Source organism: Tachypleus tridentatus, chromosome 2 (genome assembly GCF_004210375.1).
Source record: "Tachypleus tridentatus isolate NWPU-2018 chromosome 2, ASM421037v1, whole genome shotgun sequence".
Taxonomy (NCBI): Eukaryota; Metazoa; Arthropoda; class Merostomata; order Xiphosura; family Limulidae; genus Tachypleus; species Tachypleus tridentatus.
The window spans coordinates 11,753,758-11,775,863 of NC_134826.1; the positions used below are offsets into that span (position 1 = coordinate 11,753,758).

At 32.5% G+C, this 22,106-nt stretch overlaps 1 protein-coding gene across 1 annotated transcript in view; it reads left to right on the forward strand.

Moving 5' to 3' along the window:
• LOC143241403 (band 4.1-like protein 4) overlaps positions 1–22,106 on the forward strand; it is a 114,107-nt gene that overhangs the window by 70,636 nt on the left and 21,365 nt on the right. The window contains exons 5-13 of the mRNA XM_076484774.1: positions 971–1,068; positions 6,456–6,570; positions 6,923–7,010; positions 10,435–10,523; positions 12,902–12,965; positions 15,146–15,237; positions 17,008–17,079; positions 18,267–18,385; positions 20,033–20,117. Of these exons, the coding sequence (XP_076340889.1) occupies positions 971–1,068; positions 6,456–6,570; positions 6,923–7,010; positions 10,435–10,523; positions 12,902–12,965; positions 15,146–15,237; positions 17,008–17,079; positions 18,267–18,385; positions 20,033–20,117 (822 nt within the window). The remainder of the gene's footprint in view (positions 1–970; positions 1,069–6,455; positions 6,571–6,922; positions 7,011–10,434; positions 10,524–12,901; positions 12,966–15,145; positions 15,238–17,007; positions 17,080–18,266; positions 18,386–20,032; positions 20,118–22,106) is intronic.

Genomic DNA, 22,106 nt, shown 5'->3' on the forward strand with positions numbered 1-22,106 from the left:
ATAACCTACGGGACTTATTAAAAACCACCTTGTATTTCACCCGTCGGCAAGGGTTGGGCACTGACCGACCTTAGAAGTCGTCAGGACGGCGACTGACAAATGAACCTGTTGTTACCACTTAAGGCCATTTACCGCTGCAGGGAGTATTGGAATGTTTAATTGTTTATCAGAACCAAATGATAAGCAAATTGTCTTGTTTATGACTGAAGAACTACATAATTTATACCAAGTACGAATTTAAACACAGAAAACCAGTTTTGCCTCAACCTTTCGCCCCATTCACTGTTCACAAGTTAAACCATAGTTTGCTTCGTTTTTTTTTTTTTATTTAATCACTACATGTTTGGGTCAAATTTTTCAAACATCTTAAACAGTTTTCATTGTCTTCTTTCACGATAAATATTAATTCAATTTTTACGTATTTGATAAAAATATTTTGTTTTAGGTGTTAGGTCTATTCTTTTGACCAAAACGGCATTATTATAAATGCGTTTTCAGCTACGTAACTATTTTTAACTGAACGAACACTTAAATCAGTGACTTTAATAGACTTACTGACGGCAGACTTCATTCGATAACAAAGTACACTAACTATATTTTGCTTTTTTATTAACGTAATAAAAATTATGCATTTGAGCATTCGTGACGCATTTTGTATTAATAATAAAATGACGCTTTAAATGTTTTATTCCTAATTATTTTACCCATTTTTAATTTTATTTTTGTGCATTATTAAAGACTTTTCACAAAGTCATACCATTTCTCCCAAATTTAAAAACACAAGATAAAGCCACGGTAAAAAATACGACGAAAATGTTTACTTTTAGTTTATTATTTTAATGGAGATAATAGGTCATTTTTAGACGTCTTAGCACTAAATAACGAATATAGTGATGCATTCGATTTTTAGATTTAGAATTTTTGGTACTTTTGGCGGCAAAACTGAAATTCATTTTTCTGTTTCTTTCAGGTATCAGATTTTTTTGCAAGTCAAGCAAGATATTTTAAACGGGCGGCTTCCAGTTTCCTTCGACTTGGCTGCGGAACTATTCGCCTACGCTCTTCAGTGTGAGTAATATTATGTGAAGCACAAGAAAAACTGTAGGATGTTACGTGGAACAGTTGTTTGGTGTGATAATGGTGTAAAATAGTTGTCTGATGCGAGACGTGGTTTGAAGCACAATAGAAGATTTAAAGTGTTTGTCTGATGAGAGTATCTTGCACAGTTCATTAGTTAGCGTGCTAAACTGTGGTTCCTAGTTAGTGTCCCGCTACTGAAACAAACAAAAATGCTCCACATTTTGGGGCCATGATGCAACTTAAAAGAAAACCCAAGAGTTGGTGATATTAACTAGTTTATCACTCTAACATTGCGGATGGCTAGCACAGATGCCCTTACGTAGCTTTGCGCAAAATATAACAAAACACAAGTTCTAACTTTAGGAATTAAAAATCTAACCTTAACTGGCGACCTAGCTCAGTGAGAAAGCTAGTCTACTTAATTTAACCAAATGTAAAATACAAATTTAGTCTGGCTATTAATGCTAGGCAGGAATACTCTTACAATTCAACAGTATATGTTTGATCTTTCAAACTTTAATTAATAAACACGATTGGTTTTGCAAAGAGCCAATAATTAAGTCTTAAAAGTTCAAACGACCCATTCTATTTTCTTCATTTTGTTTCTTACTCTCCCAACCAATCAAACTTACAAAGCCAAACCTGCCACGTAATGTTTTATCAACTAATAATTTCACCATTTACACTGATTACGAAACGAAATCACGTCCAGTACCTAAATAAACACTAAAATCGATTCTACGTTTGTTATGTGGAAACCAGTTTATTTTTCAAAACCCTCGTTTCTATAATATTTGTTCAAATGTACATTTCAAGTTCACAAATTACCTAAATGAACTCTCTCGTTAATTAAAACGACATCTTATCACATACCTTACTAACCAACGCAGATTCAGACGACAAACAAACTTTTAGCCTGCCATTTGTAACAACATTCTAATTTAGTAGTGTCACCTGATCACGTTTAAAACTTGAAGTAAAAAAAAATATTTTGTTGCACTAATGATAATATTAATGTTTTTAATTTTAAATATTATCTGATTTGGATATTTCTTAAGTACATGTACTAGTAAAATACCAATAAAAAGTAACAAGAAACAACAAATACAACAAGAAATGTATCAAGTTCGAATGACCACACATTTTAAATATAAATCCGTCAGTGCAGTGACAATAACCCTTTCCCACCCATAAAAAACAAAAACTTCATCTCCAGGAGAGAATCTCCTATACACATTCCGACCAATTGATAGTGGATACTAGATATGAATTATTCTCTATACATCTGCCCGGTATGGCGAAGTGGGTTAAGGCGTTCGAATCGTCATTTGAGAGTCCCGGGTTCGAATCCCCATCACACCAAACATGCTTACCCTTTCAGTTGTGGAAACGTTATAATGTGACGGTCATTCCCAATATTTGTTGGTAAAAGAGTAGCCCAAGAGTTGGTGATGGGTGGTGATGACTAGCTGCCTTCTCTTTAGTCTTACACTGCTAAATTAGGGACGGCTAGCGCAAATGGCCCTCGTGTAGCTTTGCGCGAAATTCAAAACAAACAGTTGTTATACAAATCAGTATAACTATTTCTAAAATATCCCCCCAAACTCCTTATTTCCTTTATGGAGGGGAGGGGACTCCGGCTTGAAGTCTGAGCTTATATTATTACATTGTACGAACCCTTATATTTGGACACCAATTGTCAAGTAAATGGGTTCACTCACACCAGAAGGCCCTCAAAACTCCTTCATTTCCTTTCTTTTTTGCCATCCTGAATGCTATTTTTTAAAAGTTCTCAGTTTAAATGCTGCGGAGATAAAGAGCCTTTATGCAATATTTCAAGTTATTTTTATTTAATCGCTAAACATTGTGAGAAGAGTACAGACGTCAGAAACACATAGATGAATACAAATTGTTATAATAAATTAATTTTGTGAATTTAGTTAACCATCAGGTGTAACTCTTTCTGACTTTCTAAACGTTTTATGTGTGCCATGATTTAAAGTATATCAAGAAACCCTAACTTTAGCCATCCTTAACTGAAGGTGGAGGGACAGGGCTGAATCTAAGATTAATTAACTGCATTAGGTTGCGAGCAGCAACATTTCAAATCCACCACCCCGCCCGTTAATGTTGGTCCTTGTATGATAATGATAAAATGAGTCTTTGATAAGCAGCTTAAAGCAACTTTTATTTTTTTAGGTTTCGTGGTTTCCTTAACCTTGTTAGCTGTTTGTTGCCCGAAGAAATGTTTTTGTTTTTATTCCAAACAATGTTGTAATTTGTTTTTCTACATGTAACTAGAGGTAAGTTTCACCTATGATTTATGACTTAATCTTGTTCCAAACACTATTATTTTCTTGAAATTACAGTTTCCACTAGAGTTGTATAGGTATGTAAATAAAATTCACTATTTACGTAGGCAGTTATTTTAAATATCTGCATCCATGTTCATTTTGGTTTTATAGTTTTTAAGAATAGAGGGAGCTTGCGTCTTAAAAGACTGCGCGAAAAATTGTTGCTATCTGCTTGATATTTAAACAGATTTATGATTCCTGTTTCTATGTGCATGGCCCCTGTTGGGTGAGCGGTAAGTTTACGGAAGTACAGCGTGATGAGAATTCTGTAACGGTGAGCTACAACACAATAACAGTGTTACTGGTGTGTGAAGTCAACTAGCTGGTCTTAGTATTTTAATATTTCTTTATTTGCATAGTCACTCGTGTTCAAGAGAACATCATGAGAAGTAACTGTTGTTGTGAATGAAAAACAATTTTAATTACCTCGGTTTCTCAGAAATATTCATTCTTAGATATATTAACGTGATATCAGCCTTTTTCTGGTTCAGCATACCGTGTGTTTGACAGGAAAGACGACAATGTTGCTACCATCAGCAGGCCTGACCCTAGGGTGAGACAACTGCCTCGGGTCCCATGCCTCGGTTTTCGAGTCCATTATTTACCATCAGTTTCCAAACTCGAGAGGCCCGGCATGGCCAGGTGGGTTAAGGCGTTCGACTCGTTATCTAAGGGTCGCACGTTCGAATCCTCGTCACACCAAACATGCTCGCCCTTCTAGTCGTGGGTGTGTTATAATGTAACGGTCAATCCCACTATTCGTTGGTAAAAGAGTAGCCCAAGAGTTGGCGGTGGGTAATGATGACTAGCTGCCTTCCTTCTCGTGTCTTACACTGCAAAATTAGGGACGGCTAGCGCAGATAGTCCTCGTGTAGCTTTGCACGAAATTCAAAAACAAAAAAAAATCAAACTAGAGAACTTAATCGTGAATACCTGCTTTAGGACCCTCACCATCCTGAGATCAGTCATGTCCATCAGTAAAAAAGCATATGATATCGCAATTGGTTTCGCAAAAATTTCGTTTTTATTATGTTAAACATGTATATTTTTCGTTTCTTGACCCTCATGTCATAGTCAGGAAGAAAACAGCCTTCATAAAGTTTTAAAATGTGAGATTCAGTAATTTGACCCAGACCTAGCTTCAGCCATTTCAAGGCCTTAGAAAAGATACAGAGGTAACGTAAAGTGTATGATAGAACAATGTGGTACGTTTATTAATTGGTCAACCGTGTACTTTTACAGCGTTATCTTTAAGAATCACTCATAAAAAATATCAATACAGATCCCTTCGTAGCGAGAAGGCCCGAGGGAACTAGCTGACTTGCCTTAAAATCAGCTCTAAGTTCATTAGGCTTGTAAGAAAAGTGTTGAAACCTGACATTGTAAACACACACAACAACGACAACAGCAAAAGAAAGAGCAGCAAGCTTGTTGCACTGTGTGAACTTTCCAAAGAGCAGCAAGCTTGTTGCACTGTGTGAACTTTCCAAAGAGCAGCAAGCTTGTTGCACTGTGTGAACTTTCCAAAGAGCAGCAAGCTTGTTGCACTGTGTGAACTTTCCAAAGAGCAGCAAGCTTGTTGCACTGTGTGAACTTTCCAAAGAGCAGCAAGCTTGTTGCACTGTGTGAACTTTCCAAAGAGCAGCGAGCTTGTTGCACTGTGTGAACTTTCCAAAGCGTTACCTCGAAATATTTCTTCTTCTGCCAAATAATAAATTCGACCCCAATAACAGAATCTTTAACAGAATCTTTCTTTTATTATAGACAGACTTGTCTGTAATTTTTCAGATGAATGATAGCCATATTAAGTCTCTCTGATAATCTCAGAGAGGATATAAAGTGTTGCTATTGTAATCTGTAAGAATCTTAAGTTATGATCATACAAACTGCATAAAAGCGGGCCGAGTTCACGGGCTGAAAAGTAAAGCTGTAATCTGTGCAGTAACTAAATGTAAACACGTGCCCAACCTATCAGGCTCGTATATCAGATACAGTCCGGTTTTAAAATCTTAATATCGATTCACCTGAACAGTTATTCATTCCCCACTCCTTCCTCCTGGCACTAGAGGCCTATTTTTTTTAACAATTGACATGATCACAATTTATGGGCTTGTCTGCGTCCTGTTACCATATCGCTTCAGAGACCTATACATTGCTTTAAATACTCCTGAATGGCGTAGGGGGCGGGGCTGAGGCTCACTCGAAACACGCAAACAGCCTCTAAAATAGTGTGGTTACTGTTTGATTGAAATCACGGATTTGCAGCGATCTTTTTCGGAAAACTTTACACAGACGTTTCAGAAAGTGTAAAATTAATAAACATTTGAAATAGTTTTATCGGCCGCAGTCGTTTCCTAGTTGTTTGCAGATGAGGTACATTTGGCTTACTTATTGTGCTTCAGGCTCACAATTCTATGATATATAAATGTGATTTTTTGTAAAGTCTTAAGTGACGAAAGGTAAATAATTTGCAAGAAATAACAGAAAGTTTAACTTTGCTTTTGGCCCGGCATGGCCAAGCGTGTTAAGGCGTGCGACTCGTAATCTGAGGGTCGGGGGTTCGCATCCGCGTCGCACCAAACATGCTCGCCCTTTCAGCCGTGGGGGTGTTATAATGTGACGGTCAGTCCCACTATTCGTTGGTAAAAGAGTAGCCCAAGAGTTGGCGGTGGGTGGTGATGACTAGCTGCCTTCTCTCTAGTCTTACACTGCTAAATTAGGGACGGCTAGCACAGATAGCCCTCGAGTAGTTTTGTGCGAAATTAAAAAAACAAACAAATTTTGCTTTATTATACTATCTACAAGGGGAGAGATAACAAAAGTTTGACCAATAAGAGAGAATAATTCCAATAAAATTACTTGGCTGGGTAAGTTTGTTAATGTGCAGATATGCCATAATTTTTTTCTGTGAAACGACAAAACAAAATGCTACAAAATCTTTAAATAATCATATAACTTTTAGAAATAATATTTGTGTTTTTTATGATTTATATTAAAGTAAAATCTAATTTATTTGTACAGCTGAATTAGGTGACTATGACTACAGAAGACATCAACCTGTCTCTGAGATAAGGTTTATTCCCAACCAAACAATACGTTTGGAATCTGAAGCCGTTGAACTACATAAAAGTCTTGTGTAAGTTGTATTCTGTACCTTGTGTCATACTTCATGCATTTATAAACAAACGTTACTACTTTACTTCTGTTTTATTCCAGTTAAAAGGATATGTGGAAATCCTCGCGTGGTTATGGTATCAATGTTCTTACTAATTCTTGTTACAAACAAGCTTAACATCAATAGTAATTTGTAATTTCTGTAGCGAAGCTATCATCCGTGAAATGAGTGTGAGCTGTAGAAGTTAAGTAAATAAATTTAGTTATTGTTGTTGTTTGATAAAATTGTGTTACGTAAGACATTTTAAACACACAAAAAGACATGGTTCTTCCCCTGTAATCTAAAGATATTGTTGTGTTTTAACCATGTACAGGGGGAAATCACCAGCAACTGTAGAACTTAATTTCTTGGAAAGGGTGAGATGGTTGGACATGTATGGCGTTGACCTTCATCCTGTTTTAGTGAGTACAAATCTTTTGGACTTTTCACAAGTTTTAATAGAGTTCTACAAATATTCGGGTTTTCATTTCAAAGGTATACCACTGTTTGTCATAAAATTTATTTCTTAGGCATAATAACATAACATAGATTGTAAGGTGTACATGGATAATAATATAAAAAAATACTTTGAAGCTTTATAAATGATTGAAATGAAGTAATTTTGGTATTGTAATACAAACACAAAACAGTGTGTTTCATTAAAACCTTTTCCATCCATAATTCTGACCTGTAACTTTATATGGTTTGTTTCTATAAGGCTGTTAATAAAGACAAGCTAAATTTAAAATACATTTTGTTTCTTTTGTATACTGGTTGATGTGCACAATAAAATGTTCAATAAACTGACGTTTTACATCAGCAGAAGTAAATCGGTGATTTTATATGTTTTACTATATTTTAAAGTATGAGTGGAAGAAATAATACCACCTCTCATAATCGTGCATAGACTTATAAAGCAAAATCTCAGCATTGACTTCAGTGGTCTGACACTGAATTCGTCTTACCATTATATTCTGATGAATTTTTTATTTACTTTTTAAAATAAGAAGATTGAAATGTTTATCGCTTTAGTGTATAAGTAAACCTTACTTCTTTTATTGTTCTGGAACTAGGTTAAAAATGATGTTTTAATTGTTTTCAGCTATTATAGTACTCGAATGTTTTTGTTTTACTTTCTTTACTGATAAAATAATTTCAAACTAAACTAATTGTTAGTAGTAGTAATAATGTTTAGATATTTAGATGAATTTTGCATATATACAGCCCGGCATGGCCAAGCGTGTTTAGGCGTTCGACTTGTAATCAGAGAGTCGCGGGTTCGAATCCCAGTCGCACATAAACATGCCCTACCTTTCAGCCGTGGGGGAGTTATAATGTGACGGTCAATCCCACTATTCGTTGGTAAAAGAGTAGCCCAAGAGTTTGGCGGTGGGTGGTAATGACTAGTTGCCTTCCATCTAGTATTGCACTGCTAAATTAGGAAACGCTAGCGCAGATAGCCCTCGAGTAGCTTTGCGCGAAATTCACAAAACAAAAACAAAAAACAAGCATATGTACATACATATATGTATACACACTCACTCCTGGCCAAAATCTTAAGGCCAATGAACATAAAGAAAAAATATGCCTTTTGGGTTGTTAGACTCAACCACTTATTTGAATAGAGCTTGGAAAGATTGAAATAAGAAAAGGGAAAATAAAAAAACTTTTTTACCATTTTATAGGGAAAATGTAAACACTATGAAATTAGCCTAAATACTAGCTGGTCAAAAGATTAAGACCATACTGAAACGAAACGTTAATAGGTAAAAACGTAACGAAATTTAGTCATTTGTGTTCAAGCATTATCGTTGTCAACATCTCCCACTGACATCTCCTGTGTTACATTGGATAAAAACATGGTAAAGGCTAAAAAGTTGACAGAGTTTGAAAATGGCAGAATTGTCGAGCTGCAAAAGCAATGTCTCTCTCAACGTGTCATCGCTGGTGAGATTGGGCGTAGTAAAACTACTGTTGAAAATTTCTTAAAAGACCCTGAGGGATACGGAACGAGAATTTCAAGTGGTCGGCCCAAGAACATTTCGCCGGCGTTGAGCAGGAGGATTCTATGGGTTGTCCGGCAAGTCACCAGCTGATCATCGAACTAAATTAAGAAATGCAGCTCAAAAACAATAAGACGGCATCTACGAGAGACTTTGCTGAGAAACACCAAACATGGGACGTAGAAAAATGAACAAAGGTTTTGTTCTCTGATAAGAAAAAAAAGTTTAACCTGGATGGTCCAGGTGGCTTCCAACGTTACTGGCACGATAAGGATATCCCACCGGAGCCATTTTCTACACAACACAGTGGAGGATGTTCCATCATGATCTGGGGTGCTTTCTACTTCCATGGAACAATGGAGCTTCAGGTTATACAGGGGCGTTAAACAGCAGCTGGCTACATTGGCATGTTGGAAAGAGCATCCTTATTGACTGAAGGCCCTCGCTTATGCGGAAATGGCTGGATCTTTCAGCAGGACAACGCTGCAATCCACAATACCCGCAGGACAAAGGACTTTTTCATGGCGAATAACGTGATTCTTTTGGACCATCCAGCGTGTTTGCCTAAACTGAACCCCATTGAAAATGTTTGGGGTGGATGGCAAGGGAAGTCTATAGAAATGGACGTCAAGTTCAAACGATGCATGATCTTCGTGAAGCCATCTTCACCACTTGGAATAACATTCCAGCCAACCTTCTGCAAATGCTTATATCGACCATGCCAAAGCGAATGTTTGAAGTTATTCGCAATGACGGCCGTGCAACTCACTACTGAGATCTCTTGTTGGGCATTTCCTACCCTGTTTAGGACTTCTTTTTGGCATGGTCTTAAATTTTGACCAGCTAGTATTTCAGCTAATTTCAGAGTGTTCACATTTTTCCTATTAAATGCTAAAAAAAATATTTTTATTTTCCCTTTTCTTATTTTCATCTTTCGAAGCTCTACTCAAATAAGTGGTTGAGTGTAACAACGCAAAATGCATATTTTTTCTTTATGTTCATTGGCCTTAGGATTTTGGCCAGCAGTGTGTGTGTGTGTATATTAAGGCAAAAACATGAAAACTATTTAAATGTAAAAAGGAACACTTCAAGTATACTTTTGTTGTGTCTTTATCACAATATCTTATACAAAGATATATCTTTTATTGCATATTAAAATTGATTGGAATACGTAAATATATCTATTTGCTTTCAAGTTTTTCTCTGTTTGGTCAAGCTATCTGATTTCCTAAGAATTATTTAGTGAACCAAAATAAAGGCTTAGAATAAACCAAAATGATTGTTTCTTGCTGTAGTGTCATGCATTGGAATGAGTCTGCAACTTTCAGAAATTTTTGCACTATTCACTTTGCACAAACACATTATAGCCATTAACCATTTTTCTAGCAGAAAGATCCCAGAAAAGGTGTTGTCCTTGGCCATTTGGGGAGGGTCTGTATCAATGTATGCTTTGTCCTATTTATGTCTTCTTGGTCTCACAATTTACAGTCCCCTAAGGGATAGTTGTCACACAACAGAGGACCAGTCACATTTACATTCTACCACCCACATAATGTAGAGATTAAATAAGATTAAACTCGGCACACTCTGATTTAAGAACGCTATCTTAAATCTGGAAATAAAATTTTGAGTGTTTATCTATTAATCAACACATACTATAATAGAAAAGTATGTTTTCAATCTGATATAGTTTAAAATATTATCCATTACTGAACTGTTCTTATCTTTATCTTGCCTGTTTAGAACTCTATGTAAAGTCTCTTGGTTTTATATTTGTTTATACTTTGTTTTTTCCTTAGTAATGCTTTGTGATATAGACAGGTTTTATTCCATGTTCTTAAAGGGAGAGGACAACACTGAATATTTTCTGGGTCTCACGCCCAGTGGGGTCATTGTTCTTCGCAACAAAACCAAAGTGGGAAACTACTTTTGGTGAGTGCATTCATATTTTAGTTTCCACTTACTAAAAGTGAACCGTTTATTTCGTATACTTGTGCGATTTGCATTTTACTGAGGTTATAATGATGCATTGTCGGTCCAGCTATTGTTTATTTCTTTTTAATAAACAACTGTTATAACATATTTAATCTAAAAATCACCCGAAAAAGACAAATCCGTACTTTTAATATATTCGTGATTTATTCATTTAAGTAATTAGTTTTGCAGTTATATCCTTAAAGGACTAAAAATAATCATATTGTTACTTGTAGCATAGTTTTTTCCTATGCAAAATGCAAATACGTAATATATGTTAAATTCAAAGAATTTCAAAATGGTGGTCCGAAATTTAAGATTAATAATGTAAATTTGGAAAACCTAGGAACACTACATGTAATTGTAGATCAGAATAATAATTATTTTTTATTACTTCTCAAATAAAATATCATAGTCCCCAGTAGCATAGCGGTATGTTTACGCACTTACACCGCTGAAAACTGGGTTTCATTAGCCGTGGTGGATAAAGCACAAACAGCTCATCGTGTAGTTTTGTGCTTAACTTTAAATAAACAAACAAAATTTCATAGGTTATTTTGTTATCCTTATTGTGTATGTGGAAGTACAATGCTAACAAACAAAATTACTTATCACTTATAAACTTTTTCTGTGATTTTGTAATGAAAAATTTCATTTTTGACCAGTTTACAAATATTTGAAATGACATAAGCATCCACACTCAATTTTAGTAATTGTACAATAAATGTGGTTTTACTTTTCCAATAAATAGGTCTAGGACAACAAAGGCCTATGTCAAGTAATTTTAATAATCGTTTATTGTTTCATCACATGATCATAGAATAACAAGTGTCTATGTCACACGATTTTTCCCAACAGATATACCTAGAATAACAAACATCTATATCACACAGTAGTAAAATTAGTATAAATCAAGATAGTTTTTCAACAAATAGTATTAGGATAACAAACGACCTATTTCATACGAGTTCAGTTGTTTCGTTATAAATCTGGTATATTTTCCTAATAGGCCTAGAATAACAAAGATTCATGACTATGCCACACACATTTAGAAATATACTGTAAATCTTGTTTATTTTTACAGAAAACAAGCCTAGGATCTGTGTCATGTAATGGTAGTAATTTTAAGATAAATAGCGTTTATTTTTACAAAAGTTTTAGAAATCTTACTGTAAATTTCGTTTATTGTCATAACAAATAGGCCTAGAATAAACCAGATCTGTGCCACACAATGGTAATAATTTTAAAATAAACGTGGTTCATTTGTACATCAAATAGGTCTAGAATAACAACATTTATGTCACTCAGTTTTAATAATTGTACTAGAAAAATCGTTTTTTAATCAACAAAATAGGAATGGGATAAAAAAGAGACCTATTTAACACGATTTTAGTAATTTCATTTATAAATTTCGTTTATTTTTCCAACAAAAAGCCTAAAATAGCAAAGGTCTTTCTAGCACAGTTTTAATCATTTTACTATAAATTTTATTTATTTCTAGTACATGACCTAATTCAATATAATTCCACACAATTTTATTAATTTTTTTCCATATCACTCGTTTCATATTTCAACAAATAATCGTAGGATAAAACAAATAAGCTTATGATAACACACGTTTGTTCACTATACATCATCTATTTTGACAACAAATAGCCACAGGATAAGGCCTGGCATGGCCAAGCGCGTAAGGCGTGCGACTCGTAATCCGAGGTTGGCGCCCGCGTCGCGCTTAACATGCTCGCCCTCCCAGCTGTGGGGCGTATAATGTGACAGTCAATCCCACTTTTCGTTGGTAAAAGAGTAGCCCAAGAGTTGGCGGTGGGTGGTGATGACTAACTGCCTTCCCTCTAGTCTTACACTGCTAAATTAGGGACGGCTGGCACAGATAGCCCTTGAGTACCTTTGTGCGAAATTCCAAAACAAACAAACAAACACAGTATTACAAAGGGCTATATCACACAATGATGATAATTTTACTATAAACGTTATTTATTCTTCCAACAAATTAGGCATAGGATAACGAGGCCTAGAATATCAAAGATCAATCTTACACAATTTTAGTAATTTTATAATAGACGTGATTTGTTTTCCAACAAATGGTCTAAAACAGCTAAAGCCTGTATCATCCAAATTTTAGTAATTTATTTTTTAACAGTTAGGCTAAGGATAGCAAAGGCCTATTTCACACAATTTTAGTAATTTTTACTATAAATCTTATGTATTCTTATAACAAATAGGCCTATTTCAACAATTTTAATATAAATTTCGTATACTTCCTATCAATTTTAGTAATTTTACTATAAATATTGTTTGTTTGTTTTTTCAACAACCAGGCCTAGGATAACAAAAGTCTACTACAAGGGGAAATATTTCATGTTGAGAATTAGAGATAAAAATGTAAGTAAAAAAGTTAACATTTTTTTTACATGGTGTAACTAACTGTAACCATAATTTTTTTTTAAACTAAAGAGCGTGTTCGTTTGCAGACACCTTTAAAATGGGAGAAAAGTACATTCGGTATGATTTTATTTCTTATATATCTGTGACTGTGCTTCCTTAAGTGGCATTGAAAACGTTTATATATAAATTGATAAAATGATAATACTTTTAAAATTGTTTTATGGGATACCTTGCTCACATGTAAACATGTATTAGAGAATGTAGTAAACATAATGTTGGTATCCTTACATAATAAATGTTTGTTCTAATTTTGATTGCAAATTTTTTTTTTATACTGTTTCCATGTGTTTTATGTGTGTGATGTTTGTTTGTTTGAATTTAGTGTATGAATTTCTTATTGTTCATTTACTTTTTATTGCCATATTTCATGATGAATATTTGGTTTTTGAAAAAGTTATAAAATAACATTCTTTCAACACCATAGTGTATTGTATGTGTATATATTGTACACACACACACACACAGTACTGTGCAAAAGTGGTAGGATGGGAGAATATTTTGTTATTCTTTCCATTTTATGGGGTCAATACTTCCATATCATTACAGAATGTAACTTTCAGCACCATGGTAATGCTTCATTAATCTATGTTGACAATTAAATGAGCCAGGATAAGAATACTTATTTTTTAGAACTTCCATATACTTGTACCAAGGTCATATTATAATAGTTTTGCTTGAATGAACATACTAATGAAATTTAGTATGTCAAGTGACTGTCATGGTACCCTATACAGTGTCATAACTATATATATAAAGATGCTAGCAATTTAATAACATTCCACAAATAAACCTTAATGAAAATAGTGTTTAACACTGTGTATATATACATTTACAGTGTTGTCATGCAATGTCCAAAATGCATAGACAATTATCAGTAGAGCTGAGAGTTTGCATATAAGCTTATGTGATGTTTACTGGACTCTCTGCTCAATTGCTGCAGACTTGAAATGCTCCCCAAACACTGTCAAGTACATCCTAGGTTGTGGAACCAAGACAGGTAAATTTTAAAATAGAAAAAGAAGAGACAGAACACCTGAATTCAATAATACTGATATTAAGTATCTTATTTGTGTAGCCTTTGGGACAGAGGGAAGACTGCCACTGATCTCATAATAAGATAAACAACCGTGTATCAAATGACAGAAAAGTGTTCAGATCTACAGTATCAAGAAGACTTAATAGAATATCTGGTTGTGTACCATTAAAAATACTGCTACTTTAATCTACAAATATTGTCAAGTGACAGAAATTTGCTAAAAAGTACAAAAACTGGACTGTTGATAATTGGTAAAAGATGTTGTAGATGGATAAATCCAACTTTGAAAGATTTGGTTCAAAATATAGGTTGTACATCTGGTGGAAGAAAGGTCAAAGATAGTTACCTCAATGTATAGCACCTACCATGAAACATGGGGGGATGCAGTGTGATGATTTTGTTGCTGAGGCAACAGGAGATATTTTAAAAAATAGATGGAATAATAAACCAGTGCAAGTACCATCAGATTCTGATCCATCACGGTATACTCACTGGTTTGCATATTATTGGTAAAAGATTCTACTGCCAAGAAGATAATCACAAATGCTTCTCCAACCTATACAGAAATTACTTAGCTAAGAAAGAAGCTTCTGGAATAATTGTAATCATGCAGTGACCCCCACAGAGCCTTGATTTCAATTCAGTTGAGCAGATCTGGAATTTGTAAAATCATAAGTTATTTGCAAAGAAACTTTATAGGAGTGTATTTGGGATTTTACTCCAAAGATCTCTCGGAACATTTTGATTGAATATGTTGCAACAATGTCTGAAAGACTGTCTGTAGTTATCAAAGCAAAATGGGAGACAAAATGTTAAGTGTTTGCTTAACTCAAGCACTTTCTGTGAATTTTTGTTGTACTAAATATAAAAGTTAGTAAAATTTTGATGTTTCACTTGTGATTTACCTTCCACTGTTCTAACACGTTTTACATAGTACTATATATGTATAAAATAATACTTGTTTTACATGTCAGAAACAGCATTTTTTAAATTTTATGTTTCAGTTAAAATAAAATTAAGTTAGCTGTTTATTCTAATTATTGACTCTTTTTATTTTTATACAGTTAATTTTTTTTTCCAGAATGATGAAAACACTTATGGATTTGAACTTCCCAGTAAACAAGCTTGCAAACACTTGTGGAAGTGTTGTGTTGAACATCATGCTTTCTTCAGGTAACTTGTTTACAACAAAAATTATTTACACAACTTCATCCTTATAACCATATTGTTTAAACAAACAGCTTTTCTAGTTATTAAAATAATAAAGTTCTTTCTCCTAAAGTACTTTTTATTTTTCCTTGGTGCTAAATTATGTTTTCTTATTTTTTTATCAGTGCTAGATTATTTGAACGAATTACAATTTTACATAATTTATAACTTTACAAAACTCTTCTTAAGTCATCACACAGTTAGGAACTTTTTAAAGGGTTGTTTTATGAGGTAATTTTAACAAAAAGTCCAAACAAATGTTTATTTCATAGGTTGATAATATAAACCAAACAAATGTTTATTTCATAGGTTGATAATATAAACCAAACAAATGTTTATTTGATAGGTTGATAATATAAACCAAACAAATGTTTATTTTATAGGTTGATAATATAAACCAAACAAATGTTTATTTCATAGGTTGATAATATAAACCAAACAAATGTTTATTTTATAGGTTGATAATATAAACCAAACAAATGTTTATTTGATAGGTTGATAATATAAACCAAACAAATGTTTATTTCATAGGTTGATAATATAAACCAAACAAATGTTTATTTCATAGGTTGATAATATAAACCAAACAAATGTTTATTTGATAGGTTGATAATATAAACCAAACAAATGTTTATTTGATAGGTTGATAGGTTGATATAAACCAAACAAATGTTTATTTGATAGGTTGATAATATAAACCAAACAAATGTTTATTTGATAGGTTGATAATATAAACCAAACAAATGTTTATTTGATAGGTTGATAATATAAACCAAACAAATGTTTATTTGATAGGTTGATAATATAAACCAAACAAATGTTTATTTGATAGGTTGATAATATAAACCAAACAAATGTTTATTTGATAGGTTGATAATATAAACCAAACAAATGTTTATTTGATAGGTTGATAATATAAACCAAACAAATGTTTATTTGATAGGTTGATAATATAAACCAAACAAATGTTTATTTGATAGGTTGATAATATAAACCAAACAAATGTTTATTTGATAGGTTGATAATATAAACCAAACAAATGTTTATTTGATAGGTTGATAATATAAACCAAACAAATGTTTATTTGATAGGTTGATAATATAAACCAAACAAATGTTTATTTCATAGGTTGATAATATAAACCAAACAAATGTTTATTTGATAGGTTGATAATATAAACCAAACAAATGTTTATTTCATAGGTTGATAATATAAACCAAACAAAAACCACTCAACATTTAACCAGTAATTTATATACAGCTCTTTTGATAAAGAACAACAAATAAAAATGTTGTACTTAACTAACATATGAAATTAATGATGCATTAAGTTGACAGACATATAACATATAGTCACCAAACTTTGCACGTTAAATATTTTCTATAATTTTATAGATAGGGCTTGTCATTGTACTACTGATTGATTTGTTGTTGAGTTTAAAATGTTTAATACTGAAACAAACAAACAGACTTTAAACACTAAAAGACATCTGACAGTTTACTGTAATACATAAGTTACTGTAGAAATCCCCAAGTAAAGTGTTAACAAGTCCACTCTTCAAAACAATTAATATTTTTTAAATAAAAATTTCAGTTCCTGTATATTCTATAACATCTCAATAGTGTTTTGCTGAGACAGTCAGTGTTTGCTGATGAAAGATACAAAACTAAAAATACATCTCAAATAATGATGATATATTGAACATTTAGTATTGATGTTATTTTCATGAATCAGATTGACCCAAGTGTGGGAGGTTCCAGGAGGCTCGGGGAAAACATTTAGTTGGAGTTCAAGATTTCGATACAGGTAAGTTTATTGCATGTATATTTGATTCTGGATAGAAAACATTTCTTCACATGGTTTCTGCTTTTATGATTTAATGACAGATTGTTTCACAGATAAAGCAGATTATTATGTTACTTTCTCTATTTTGTACGTTTAAAGAGGAGTCATGTTACAGATCAAGGAATATTTTAATTCACTTTCCCTGCTTTACATACTTAAAACAGTGTTTTCAGAATTTTATGTTTCTCACCTTTAAACAGTAATGTTAAACTTTAACCAAATTTTTCAAAGTGCATCTTTAATGGTTCCTTAATTTTTTATACATTTTAAATATTAGTCACAAAACACTAAATTGGTACAAGTTGTTTTTGCTTATTATTAATAAATATATAATTTTTTTATTTTTTTTCATACCAGCTTTTTAAACATCTCCATTTGAAATCTAAAAATGTTAAACACAAAAGCTTCCTTTTTATTTCTATAAAAGTCAAACTACCCAGTCACTTCCTTTTTTATTTATTGGAACTCTGTGAGTGTGTGTCTGTTAACTTGTTTTAAATCAAATTATAGTTTTCATGAGTTGTAAAATTTGAATTATTTTACTGTAATACTCCCATGTCTGAATTAGTGTAGTGTCACAACTGGTAACATTTCCTTTATTTCACTGGAGTTATAAAAATATTTAGTAAAATGTGAAGCTCTTAATTATCAATGTTTGTAATGCTGTGTGATATTCAAAATGTGATTACTACATGGTTTTCAGTTAATGTTAAATAATCACATACAACAAAAGTTGGTAGGATTCTCAGTTTGTTAAATAATTACAATTCCAAAAACAAATTTATTAAAAATTTACTGATTTGTGTTTCTGTTTTATAAAATTGTTTTCAAGCAAGACCACAGGAAAAAGTGAAATTTTATACAGTTGGTAATTTGTTGTAGTTTTCTTATAAACCAGAATTTGATGCTTGTGATTGGCACAGCACGGATAGCCCATTTTGTTGCTTTTGGCTTATTAACAAACTTTTAGTTCTTTCATAACAATTTTTGTTCAACTTGGTCCCATATAAGATTGTTTATATGGAAAATCAACAAAATCATTGTTTTGTCATACAGCATTGAACATTATAACTTGTTCTTTTAACAGTTTATAACTTGATTTAAAACACCTGCTTAGCATCTGTTATATTTGTTTCTTTTACTTACAGCAGTAGAACACAAAAACATATGCAGTTAGACCTAAAACAAAACAGACCACTAACAACAATGACCCGAGTTCCCATTAGACGTTTTCACAAGCGGATAGGTCAGCCAGATGGTGCAGATGGTGAGAATGTTTAATTCCATTTTGCCATCATTGAAAAATGTTTGAAATTATGTTTTGTGAACTACATTAAATATAAATATATTATTATAAATATCAAATTTTGTGATTTAAGTTTGCACTAATTATCTAAAGAAAATAATTCAAATAACTAATTTGTAAATTGTGTGAAAGCCAAATATGGTACATTATTGAGTAACTATTTTTATCCTGCATAAGATATGCAACACAGAGATAGAAAGATAAATGTTACCATTCTAAATAACACAGAGAAGAATTACCCTTGCTAACTGTAATTAAAGGTGTCATTGTATATTTGGAAGCAGGTTTTGACAAGAAGCCAGAAAAACATTTACCATCTTGTTACCAGTATCAACTTATTATTATATCACAGCTAAATATGTAAACCTTATTATTATTATATCACAGCTAAACATGTAAACCTTATTATTATTATATCACAGCTAAACATGTAAACCTGACAACCTTATTATTATTATATCACAGCTAAATATGTAAACCTTATTATTATTATATCACAGCTAAATATGTAAACCTTATTATTATTATATCACAGCTAAATATGTAAACCTTATTATTATTATATCACAGCTAAATATGTAAACCTTATTATTATTACATCACAGCTAAATATGTAAACCTGACAACCTTATTATTATTATATCACAGCTAAATATGTAAACCTGACAACCTTATTATTATTATATCACAGCTAAATATGTAAACCTGACAACCTTATTATTATTATATCACAGCTAAATATGTAAACCTGACAACTTTTTGATAATACAAAAAAAATATATTTTATAACATCTTTTGAAGTCATTAGAAGTTTGAAAAATCTCTGCACAGTTAACCTAACATTATTATGTTTCAGCTAAAACATATAAACCTGACAACCTTATTATTATTACATCACAGCTAAACCTGACAACCTTATTATTATTACATCACAGCTAAACATGTAAACCTTATTATTATTACATCACAGATAAGTATGTAAACCTTATTATTATTATATCACAGCTAAACATGTAAACCTGACAACCTTATTATTATTATATCACAGCTAAACATCTAAACCTGACAACCTTTATTATTATATCACAGCTTAACATGTAAACCTGACAACCTTATTATTTCACTTCTAAACATGTAAACCTGACAACTTTATTATTATTATTTCACACCTAAACATGTAAACCTGACAACCTTATTAGTACTATTTAAATCACAACTAAACATGTAAACCTGACAACCTTATTATTATTATATCACAGCTAAGCATGTAAACTTGACAACTTGTTATATTAAATTTCAAAAGACTTTTTAAGTCTTTTATTAAAATCTTTGAACAATTAAGAAATTTCTTATTTCAGTGTCATGTTCAGCTATTCCCTTCTAGTAATTCTCAGAAAGATTACCTTTCTTAGTTGTAAATATTATTTCTGAGTTTTAAGATTCAACTCAAAACACTTATCATCAACGAAATGTTAAGAAACTCCTACTTTAATAACACTTTGATAACACAGAGAGGTTAACATTAAGTCAACTTTCAATACTTTGATAACACAGAGAGGTTAACATTAAGTCAACTTTCAAACTTTGTTTGCATTTTTATTTGTTCAGCAGGCAGTCATACGAAAGAAGAATTCTATGAAAATAGTCTTATAGAAAGCAGATCACATATCTCCATTCCTCAAGCAGTCAATCCGTAAGTATGAAAATAGTCTGAAAACAGGTCACATATTCCATTCTTCAAGCATTCAATCTGTAAGTGTGACAACCTTCATTATTTTCAAGCAAAACAGGTCACATATCTCCATTCTTCAAGCATTCAACCTAAAAGTGTGAAAATAGTCTTATAGAAAACAGGTCACATATCTCCATTCTTCAAACAGTAAATCCGTAAGTGAAAATAGTCTTATTAAAACAGGTCACATAAACCATTCTAAAGCAGTCAACCGTATTATGAAAATAGTCTATTCACATAATTCACAAGCAGTCAATCCGTAAACCTGACAATAGTCTTATAGAGGTCACATATCTCCATTCTTCAAGCATAAACCGTATGTGAAAATAGTCTTATAGGAAACAGGTCACATATCTCCATTCTTCAAGCAGTCAATCCGTAAGTATGAAAATAGTCTTATAGAAAACAGGTCACATATCTCCATTCTTCAAGCAGTCAATCCGTAAGTATGAAAATAGTCTTATAGAAAACAGGTCACATATTTCCATTCTTCAAGCAGTCAATCCGTAGCTGAAAATAGTCTTCTAGTAAACAGGTCACAATCTCCATTACCTTTCTTAGTTGTAAATATTAGTCTTATAGAAAACAGGTCACATATCTCAACTCCTCAAGCAGTCATCATCAACGAAATGTTAAGAAACTCCTACTGAAAATAGTCTTATAGGAAACAGGTCACATATCACAGAGAGGTTAAATTAGTCAACTTTCAATACTTATGAAAATAGTCTTATAGAAAACAGGTCACATATTTCCATTCCTCAAGCAGTCAATTCTTTGTATGAAAATAGTCTTATAGAAAACAGGTCACATATCTCCATTCTTCAAGCAGTCAATCCGTAAGTATGAAAATAGTCTTATAGAAAACAGGTCACATATCTCCATTCCTCAAGCAGTCAATCCGTAAGTATGAAAATAGTCTTATAGAAAACAGGTCACATATCTCCATTCTTCAAGCAGTCAATCCGTGTAAGTATGAAAATAGTCTTATAGAAAACAGGTCACATATCTCCATTCTTCAAGCAGTCAATCCGTAAGTATGAAAATAGTCTTATAGAAAACAGGTCACATATCTCCATTCTTCAAGCAGTCAATCCGTAAGTATGAAAATAGTCTTATAGAAAACAGGTCACATATCTCCATTCTTCAAGCAGTCAATCCGTAAGTATGAAAATAGTCTTATAGAAAACAGGTCACATATCTCCATTCTTCAAGCAGTCAATCCGTAAGTATGAAAATAGTCTTATAGAAAACAGGTCACATATCTCCATTCTTCAAGCAGTCAATCCGTAAGTATGAAAATAGTCTTATAGAAAACAGGTCACATATCTCCATTCTTCAAGCAGTCAATCCGTAAGTATGAAAATAGTCTTATAGAAAACAGGTCACATATCTCCATTCCTCAAGCAGTCAATCCGTAAGTATGAAAATAGTCTTATAGAAAACAGGTCACATATCTCCATTCCTCAAGCAGTCAATCCGTAAGTATGAAAATAGTCTTATAGAAAACAGGTCACATATCTCCATTCCTCAAGCAGTCAATCCGTAAGTATGAAAATAGTCTTATAGGAAACAGGTCACATATCTCCATTCTTCAAGCAGTCAATCCGTAAGTATGAAACTAGTCTTATAGAAAACAGGTCACATATTTCCATTCCTCAAGCAGTCAATTCGTAAGTATGAAAATAGTCTTATAGAAAACAGGTCACATATCTCCATTCTTCAAGCAGTCAATCCGTAAGTATGAAACTAGTCTTATAGAAAACAGATCACATATCTCCATTCCTCAAGCAGTCAATTCGTAAGTATGAAAATAGTTTAAATATTGTTTAATAATTGACTCTAATTCTACACCACATACATGATATCTCTATGAGTGTAAGATGTATGCAGGAAATGTACATATTGTATTTATACCTCATATGTTTTTCTCTTTGTGTCATGTAATTGTTG